The 9,708-nt window shown below is 39.8% G+C and overlaps 1 protein-coding gene across 1 annotated transcript; it reads right to left on the reverse strand.

Moving 5' to 3' along the window:
• Nucleotides 1–1,895: 1,895 nt before the first annotated feature.
• Nucleotides 1,896–9,299, reverse strand: LOC139639379 (serine protease FAM111A-like). Its single transcript, XM_071513461.1, has 4 exons — nt 9,278–9,299; nt 7,852–7,908; nt 3,878–3,937; nt 1,896–3,784 (listed from the first exon to the last, which is right to left on the reverse strand). Exons 2-4 carry the CDS (start codon nt 7,876–7,878, stop codon nt 1,931–1,933), a joined length of 1,941 nt encoding a protein of 646 aa, XP_071369562.1. The 5' UTR covers nt 7,879–7,908; nt 9,278–9,299; the 3' UTR covers nt 1,896–1,930.
• Between the last annotated feature and the right edge of the window lie 409 nt (nt 9,300–9,708).

Below are 9,708 nucleotides of genomic sequence, written 5' to 3' on the forward strand. Positions count from 1 at the left end.
GGCCTGTTACCTGGCAACGGCAGACGCTGGATGGAACCGGATGGAACAGGTCTCAGGTAGAACACTGTGGTGAGGTTGCAACAGTGTTGGCTGCTGGATGGAGCTGAAGTTTCTAGCTCTTCTAACTGTTGTAAAGTCTAAATAATCTCGTTCCTAAATAGCTTCGAAAGCGATCTTCGCTTGGCCGGGCGTTGATAACTTCTTGACTATTAGACCCGAGGTTCAAACTTCTTGCAAGCGATTCTTAAGTTCATCTGGAGAAGACGTCTCTAACTCCAGGCTCAAACTCTTAAGTTTCACTAAAGGCGAATTGCAGCTAAAATTGTTGATCTTGGTTTCAGCAGGTTTCTTGGCGAGAGCGGAATGTTGAACGAACGTTGAACTGCGAACAAGGCCAGATAAGAGAGTTTTATAGATCTTTGAATTTCCAGGCGTGGTTCGCCATGCAAATCACGCTTCGCGCTCTTTTTTCTGTTACGCCTTGTTTACCAATTAATTTCTTTGTTTGAGAAGGTTCCACCCCGAATAGGGAGAGGGGGGGAAATGGATGTAAGAGGAATTTTTCCTCTAGTCTATTTTATTTTGAGATCCCTTACAAAGTGATCTTAATTAAGAGTTCTTCCTTAAGTAATACGCAGGTATTTTACATCTCCACCAATTACTGTCGTCAATTGATCAAAATAATAAAAACCTGGGAACTTACATTCGAATTTATATGGCTAGCATATCAATATAAGGACTTCAAATAAACCTTCATGGCCTAATCTATAACTAGACAGTCTTTACCAAGTTAACTCATATATGTAACTTGTGTTTCTAACTATGACTAATGTGAAAAACAATTTAACCATTTAATACAATTAAGCTTGGTCGACATTATATTGAGCTGTCCTAGTTATAAATGACCACACGGTGGCAGTGTGGTACCATGCAAAAAGGAAGGGAGAGTAAAATAATTGTAATCATTTCCTCAACTAAAATAGTTAACATTGTGGATGCATCCAATTCACCACGAATTAAACAGCTTCAACATATATAGTTGACACATTTAGCCTATACTTCAAGATACATAATAAACTCATTAAAAACATTTTAAGAAGTATAGGGTTGAAAGTAAGTTCAGAGGAGAATGTAGAGAGGGGAAAGATTTATGACAGTCCTGTCCCAGAGAGGGGTAGTGATGAGACTCTGGTAAGTGTCAACAGCAGTCTGTGGTTCCTTCATATTGACACATTGTTATGTATTCCCGTTCTCACCCAATGGTGACTGTCCCTTTCGATTAATCAGAACCGTCTGGTACTCCAATGAAGAAAGGAGGATGATTCCCTATATTCATAGGTGTGGAAGGTATGGGTGTGTGAGTGTATAGTTCATTAGTATTCCTGAGTCCTTGAGTCCTTCTCCTCCTGATGGCTGGAAGATAAAGGTCATTAACTGTGGAATGTGTGAGAAAGTTTCAAACCTCTTCGCAGTATCCTGTTGTTAATCCCCAAGAGCTTTTGGGGAGACATCTACTGCTATCAGATACCACTTTTGAAGCTGTGAGTTGTGTCAAATAGACACCTTTATGGCCACTTGTTGTGATAGGCCATTTGGTGTTGATTCAAGAAAGCAACAGAGAGGTTGGGGCTTTCTCCAAAGGTCTCACTGGTATCGCTACAACAGAAATAACAATTCACCAGACAGATGTAACCCTTAACCAACACTAAACTATTGGATTTGCGAGAGAAATCACTCAATGGCAGATCTGAAAATGACAGCTGCTTCTCTGTGCATAATCCTTTCTTAAAAAAACTACTGTAACCATTGTGTCACTGGGAGTAAACAATGATTTGATCAACTGGAAAACACTAGCTGCTGTGCTAACAACCTGTGACCAGGGAACAAGTGGTGTCTGACATCCCAGTATGAAGGAGCTGTAACCAGCTACCTAACTAGTCTCCATTGGCTCCACAGGGTCTGATGGCTTAACATCACTGACAGACTCAAGGGCCTCTTTAAGAGGTTCCTTCAGATAGAGGTTGTTCTTTACCTCCTCCTTAACTTTCTCCAAAAGCTCGTCATTTTTGCTTTTCTTCAGCTGAATCACAAATGTCTTGAATATGGCGATCAGAGGATGGGCGTACTCTATCACACTGCTGTCAATCTCTTCACAGAAGAAGCCAGCAGTGTGCAAACCAAACACTCGGCCATGAGCATCAAACACTGGGGAGCCAGAAGAGCCGTGATACATGAAGGTGTTGTAGGTCACTACTTTGTCCACTTTAGCTCCTCCCTGCAGTATGTTGTGAATGCCTTGGTTTTTGATAACTTCACCAACTGAGCAGAGAGGAAACACATGGTCTTTGTAGGTCTCTACACATTTGTCTACAGCCTCCACTCTCTTCTCTTTCTCAATGATACATGTGGGATCCAGTTTTTTCACATCTCCTGCTGGGTGACCGATAATGCAGGCTTCACCATCTACAGGTACTGGACCACATTTCTTCAGGAGTCCTGGTGGTAGCTTGAGCTTCTGTTTTGTCTGAGAGGCCTCTGACTCTGTCTGAGGAGCTGCTGTCTGTGTGTCAGGGTCAAGCTCAAGTATGGCATAATCCAGTTCATGTCCACTTGCATGAAAATTGTAGGCAATGATTGTTTTCTTAACTTTGACCCAATAGGAATCTCTACCAGATGGGTTTTCATAGTTAAATACAGCATGTACATCTGTAGTTACCTGCCACTTATCTCCATCTTGTACAACACAGTCTTTGAATAAGTGTGCATTAGTCAGGATGAAGTTATCAAACAGGATAAAGCCTGTGCCCTGACAAACATCCCCAACAACAACTCGGCAAACTGACTGGCCCAAGTCTAGCAGCTTCCTGACTCTGTGAACTTCACTAAATGACTGCTGGATCTTTCCAAAGTCTTCCTTCCTCAGATCCAATGCTTTCTGATAGGAATCACCTGGGAATCGACTCTCCATCCATTGTTTCAGATCTGGAAACTGCTTACGAAGGAGACTAGAAATCTCTGCATGGTCAATGTTGACGCCGCTGACACTGCGGCCTCTCCGTTTCACTACATCTGAGATTGGTTTTGCCACTGACTTATCATCACTGTGTTGTGAATCATGTGATGCAGATTGATTTGCCTGCTGATTTTCCTTGTTTGCTTCAGAAACTCTGGATTTAGCTCTTTTGCTTCGTAACAGTCCCTTCGAGTCTGCCCCTCTTTTTCCTCGTGGAAGACATATCTTGAACTCTTTTCCATGTAGCTTGTCAACCAGTTGAGTATGTTCAGTGTGAGAGGTTGAATCTGCATTATCAGAGAGGGTGAACTTGCCGAGGTTATTCATGAAGCGACCATCTCTTTTCAGAGCTTCTTCCACAGTGATCCCCCTCTCTGCATAGACACAGAGATACTTAAACTGTTTGATATTGTTACTCATAAACAGCTGTTTTGTTTTGGTGTTTTGTCCTCCCTCTCTATCAATGCAGAATGTAATGTAACTGCTCTGTGAAGGTATTTCTTGACGTTTAGCTTCTTCTACCTTTTCTGATTCACACAATATGACCAGCAACTCCCCAGTCTCAATCAAACAGCAAGGAAAATGTGTTGCAATAGCAATTTTCCTCTCTTCTTTGCCCAACTGAATTACAACATTTTCATCTAGGTAATATTCCGGATATCTTTCACTGGTTTTCAGTGCCTCCAGGACTGTACGAGGACGATCACAGGTAATGTTGTAGTTATTGTGAGCGTTGCTCAGTTTAAATCTGAAATGATGAAGATGTCCCACCTGCAGGAAATGAGTGTAAGAAGATAAAAGTGAGATTCATGTGGTAAACATGGAACCTGTTTTGTGCATGTATGGATTACACAGTCTACTGACCCTGGAATCACCATCATCCTCCTCCTCCTTCACTCTCACTTTACTGGGTGCAGGATTGATCTGTGAGACGAGAAAAGGATTTTGATTCTGTCAGATGCTTTTCCAGAGTGATACTGTAGACGACTTTTGAAAAAGATTTTTCAAGATATTTATACTGTATTTTTAAGTGTCAGCTTAATATGGTCTGCTATGTCCTCGTGATCCAGCTACAAGTTGATACATATTTCGAAGTCACAGTATATGATTTGAAGTGTTTTGTAAGGTAGCCCATGAACTGAAATTTGTGCTTCTTTGAGTAGTTAGATTAGTCAGTATCTGACAGGATTGTGTTTGGTTGTTTATGAACATCCTAAGTGAGTGATGTCTGAATATTACACATTCCTATATATGTTTTGTAATAATATTGTTATAATATTTTTGGTATATTGTTGACATGTGTTTCTGTATTGACTTTTGATTAGTGTGCTCTGTGCATACTGGGTTAATGGCTTGAAGTTGTTGATATTCCTGTTATTGTGCTGCATATGGAAATAATGTAGGACCACAAACCAAAAAACAATAGTAACCCAAAGCTTTGCAAAATATGACAAAGTGCTAAAATGTGAAAGGCAAAGAAGTCAGATTTTAATCCCAATTCAATTTTTGCAAATGAAATGTATTAGTTTAGTTTGAAACCAAGCAATAAAATGGTTTTTTTTCCCCACTCAGTTTGCAATAGAATTCCTCATGAGACCACAAGTCATTTTTTTGAGTTGAACAATGCAGTTCAGCGCCATCTGGCTTTTGCTTTGCATTTCTGAGGTTTGCTTTTGCCTTCTTGGACAAATGTTCAGGGGGCGGGGCTTTGGAGTGGTGGGGGTGTGCTTCTCTTCAATTGGTCAGATCAAAGATTGACAGGCTTCTCAATCCCTCCTTGTCCGCTCCCTTGAATATGTTGAAAGGAGGTCCTTGAGTGTTACTTAAAGGATAAGGCTGGTGTTTTTTAATGCATTGAAAATATGAAAATAACAAAATCAGCAATGATTTTGTTTTGCCAACAAGTCTCGTCCATGTAGCCGGTGCCCAATGAAGCCTAATAATGTCCCAGCAGCCATAGAACTTCATTGTATAAAAAAAACCGGTTAAAAACACGTCACAGAGCCATGCTGCTGCTCTGGCAGCATATTTCATGATCATGATGCACCGGGCCGGCCGACTTTTTCCTCAAACAACTTAGTAAGCCGGCTGTAAACACGTTTTCCATCTCAGGAAAGTAGTTCTGTAGCTTCTGTCCCCGGCGTAATGAAGAATTTGTTCCCATTTGAATTTGATTTGGTAATAACTACAACAGCCTGATTTTTCGTGGTAACAGTTACCAAAAATTTAAATTTAAAATTGAAACTATGTCTTTGTGAGCTGTATTTCAAGGTTTTTATCTTACAATTGGAGCCAATGGCTTCCGGCTTGATGGCTAAAAACGGAACATGGGAAGTCAGAAAGTAACGGGAGTAGAGCAAACGCATTGTTGATTTTGTTATTTTCATAGGATTTGTTGACGGTAAGAAATGCATTAAAAAACACCAGCATTATCCTTTAAAGCAGGTTAACATGATTCTGCGGTCTCAACATGTAATCTTTCTTTTAATTATATTTTAGTTATAATTAATGGTATATAATCCAGAACAATGTAAATTCAGGTGGATTTTAGGGTTTGACTGATATGGTTTTTTTTTTAGACCGATACTGATATTTTTTTTAACTTAAAGCTGCAATAAGCTACATTTTCTGGAAAACCACAACACATTTGTAAATAACACACAGCAAAGCCACTACACTACAGAGGCAAACTATGCAAAGCACTGTGCATAAATGCTAATAGCTAAGCTAACAGTACCTACAGAGAAGTCTCACCAGTTACCAGTTTCACTTTGCCAGGCATTTCTCCTGCTGAAGGTTACATGTCCCACAATGACAAGTGAAGAGGTAGGTAGCAAGTTTACTAGTTTAACAAGTTGCTCGTTTCATCGTTTCCGCCATTACAATAATTTTTTTTCAGGGATGGGAGGGGGAGAACGCCGCTTTTAAACAGCAAGGGAGGAGACAAGGTAGTTTCTAAAAAATTGGGAAGCTACTGAATGGTCCAGGAGGACCTTCGTTCCGGAGCGGAATTTGACAACAAGCTTTAGAAAAAAGGTGAAAACAGCAACACAGTTGCTGCTGTGTGGATGTTGGTTTATATCATTATGTCTCAAGGAAATCTCCACATAGCACACATTAGTTTCAGGACTGGTTTTGCAGTCTGATATTGCTTATTGCAGGTTTAAGCTGCCGATAGAAGATATTTTGTGCCGATATTTAATATCTTTAAATTTGAAAATGACTGCAAATCAAAACCATTACTAGAGTAAATCCATTATTAATGAAAGGTTTGAATAAACAAAATGAACAAAGAATTTTGCAAATGTAAAATAACAAGAGTAAGGGTCCAACAGTCCCACGACATTTAATTTTATGAAAGTGTCCCTGCAGTCTAACTCCCTGCAGCACACTTTCAGCCACATGACAAAAAGTGGTGAATAGTGCGACCATCCGGACGACTCACAATGTGATCCATAGAGCCCCTGCTGTCACAGGGCTAAAGAGAGAGATACTATGGGGCTATGCCTGTTTCATGCTTGGCATTGTTTTCGTAAAATTACCCGGTCATGGTACCGTATGTTAAAGTATAATCCTTGATTCACAGTCGGAGAAAGCACACACATGACGCGGTCATGAAAGCATTTCACTTTAGTAGTGTTTTGTTAGGTAGTTCATTGGCTCATATAGTTAGCACTCCACCTAATGCATGGTTTAGGGACTGAGTCAAGTGAGCCGTCTCTTGTAAAACCATGGTCTTGTTAGGCACCGTTTCCATTTTGTTGCGCAACTAATCATGTCGGTACTTACCTAGTCCTGCTCGTGATAAGAGCTGATGATCCGTCTCATACATTTTTTTTCTGGTTGAAAAACACTGGAATAATTAGTGTGACTGAAAACGTTTTTTTTTTTTTAAAAAGCTCTTATCATGAGCGTAACCGCGTAGCTTCGACACCTCATGGAGAACAAATGGCCGTGAAAAGGGTTCCCAGACTTCTCTTGCACATGAACACATTACTATGAAAAATACTGTTTGATTTTTGCTATTAAACTCACTATAGTTTAGCCAGCCCCAACTTTCAGCAAACTTTGTATTGTGTAACCTCAAAACTCAGGAAATGCAATCGCGGCTTAGCACCATCTGCTGTTCAAATGAAAAAAAAACTGATGACTTGCAGTCTCATGAGGAATTCAATTACAATCTGAGTGAAACTGAAGTAATGATACAATTCTATTGCTTGTTTCAAACTTTTCAATTCAGTTTTCAAAGACTGGGTGTAGAGGCAAATCTGATTTCTTTGCCTTTAAAATTTTAGCACTTGTTCATAGTTTTAGGTTGCCATTATTGTTTTTTGGCTTGTGATCCTACATTTCTTCGTGTTTTAATACTTAGAAAAAATTCCTTCCATAGTTACATTCCCTAATCAGTCTCCTGTGGCTGTCTTTTAATGTAGAAGAAGTTGGGTAACATTGTGGAAACACCCTGATGAAGGCTGAAATGTTAATATCAATAAATTAATGTTTCTTGTGCATCTAGAACTAACTAACCAATACAACAGTTGTAAATAATAATAAACTATGGTGGAGGAAGGTGAGTAGGAGCGACGCAAGAAACAAGGAACTGAGGAGAGAAGCTGAGTATCTCAGGTATACTAAAGGTGGTGAGTTCTGATTGGTTGAGTGATTAATTGGTAGAATGGCACTCTGTGCCCCAGGGTGCTATAGTGATTTAAAGAGCACGGTGGGGCACTGTGAATAGAACATATAGAATCTCTCCTCCCAAACCTTCATCATAAACTCCATAAAAAGCTGCCCCAATATCAATACATGAATTCTGTGAGGACTGTATAGCAACTTACCGTCAGTTTGCTGTGTCCCTCTGCCATTTTTGGGGATTCAGGGAAGTCGACTCTGTCCTGTACAAACAACTGACATGTTAACAAGATAACACCACCACACCTTTTCAAGTTAACTGGCTAATAAATAAGTTTTAAAGAGCTTTGTCCATAGACTAACTTGCCATGTTTGGTGGCAGTCAGACAAATGGTGTAGGAGATGTTAAAAAGGTGTTATTAAAATGAATAAATAAATGAACCAAAATGCTGGAAAATCTAATTTGGCAGAAGTGGGTGACAAAGAAGACAAAGAAGACTATTGGCAGTTTAGCAATTTTCTTGTCAGTTGGACATACGGTGTGGGAGTTGTGGCCTGTTTTACAAAATGTTAAATAATTAAAAAAAAATATGTTGCAGTTGTGGAAAATGATAGTATGTGAGTGACGGTGTGATCATGTGACGGGGATTCAAGTCTTGTAATTTGTATCTGAGTCTCTCTAAACACCTGTGATGGATTGTGCAATCAGTAAGCGAACCTGAGGAAGCAACAAGCCAAACGCGTCGGTCACTCCTTGAGCCCATTTTTGAAAATGTTATAAGAAAAATAAAGATGTGAGGAAACTGCCACCAGCTTGCCCGCAACTCATCTTGCCAGCCACGCTCACTCCCTTGCCCTCTTCCCTGCTCTGCCCGCTCCGCCAGCCTCCAGCTTTCATGCTACTAATATTAGCCAATAATATTAGCCAATACCGGTTTTTATCCCACATCAAAGTTATAAGAAAGGGCTTATTTTTGTTTTCTGGAAGGGACTTTGACATTGGATTAGGACTCCTAAACTACAGAGTAAAAGTAGTCCATAGTATTTGTGCATGTAGTCTAAGAAGTAGTAAGTCCAGCAGTATAAGTGTCTTGAACTAGGCTACTTATGGAAGAAATGGGTTTTATGGCTTGACCGGGTTTTCGCCAACGACGGCTCACTTGACTGCAGTTACATACAGTATATTCCACTGGTAGAGTGCATTAGTGACCGAAACCCTCGTGTGTTTTGTTCTCATGTGTTGAGCTTGGGTTTCTAATGTTCGAGACAAAAAAATCCACAATAAAAGTGATAGAGGCATTGAGGTAGTAGCCTTTGATTTCATTTCTTGGTTAACCGACATACTGCCCAGCACTATCTACGGATATAACGCGGTCCAATATGAGAGTCCAGATTAGCAGGCTCGCTAGTATTGACACAATCTATCTAGCCGTGTTTGTTAATGACCAATAAAGTCTCTGAAGTCAGGAACGAAGATTAGCTCAGGCTGGGGTGTCGCCTATCAACATACACACTCTGGCTGAGATGAATTATCTAGTCAAACGTTTTCAGAGAGCATCCATCATCAACAAAGCTGAACAATATGCGTAAATCAAAACGTTTCTTTCTTTCTTATCTGTTATCTTACTTTACCTGTTAGTGCAGCTTGCGTCTCAGACGATACAGCGGCAGCGGTGGACCGGCGTAGAAAGAAGTTTGAGTGTGGCGGCGAGAAGAGTCTGTCTGCTGACTCGCTACAAGACAGTACAAGACACGCCCCCACCGACTAGTCTTTTTTTCCTTTTTTCAATCTTTATTGAAAAAACATTCAGATATACAAACAATGCAGACCTGTGCTCAGCATAGTAATATACAGAGAAGAAACAAGAATATGACTTTAAACAACAAATAAATTAATAATAACAATTATTCACTCAAAAAAAGAAAAGGAGTTGGGATAAATACATTTCTTTAATATAAAATTATGATTAAAAAAAACCCCCAAACAAACATATTATTCCTCTTTAAAGATTTCACCATACAATTTGACAGTTTTATTACTTTTGTTACCGTTTATATGTTTG

This window comes from Centroberyx affinis, unplaced genomic scaffold (assembly GCF_046629955.1).
Source record: "Centroberyx affinis isolate AG114_WGS23_722 - 3 ecotype Tasmania unplaced genomic scaffold, CSIRO-AGI_Caff_v1 ptg007192l_1, whole genome shotgun sequence".
In the NCBI taxonomy this organism is placed as follows: Eukaryota; Metazoa; Chordata; class Actinopteri; order Beryciformes; family Berycidae; genus Centroberyx; species Centroberyx affinis.

Bases quoted from the DNA above. Each gene is read 5' to 3' on its own strand.
- LOC139639379 (XM_071513461.1), bottom strand. From the start codon at position 7,878: ATGGCAGAGGGACACAGCAAACTGACG. The intron at 3,938-7,851 runs GTAAGTTGCTAT...CTCGTCTCACAG, and splicing joins AGGGACACAGCAAACTGACG to ATCAATCCTGCACCCAGTAA. The intron at 3,785-3,877 runs GTCAGTAGACTG...CATTTCCTGCAG, and splicing joins AGGATGATGGTGATTCCAGG to GTGGGACATCTTCATCATTT.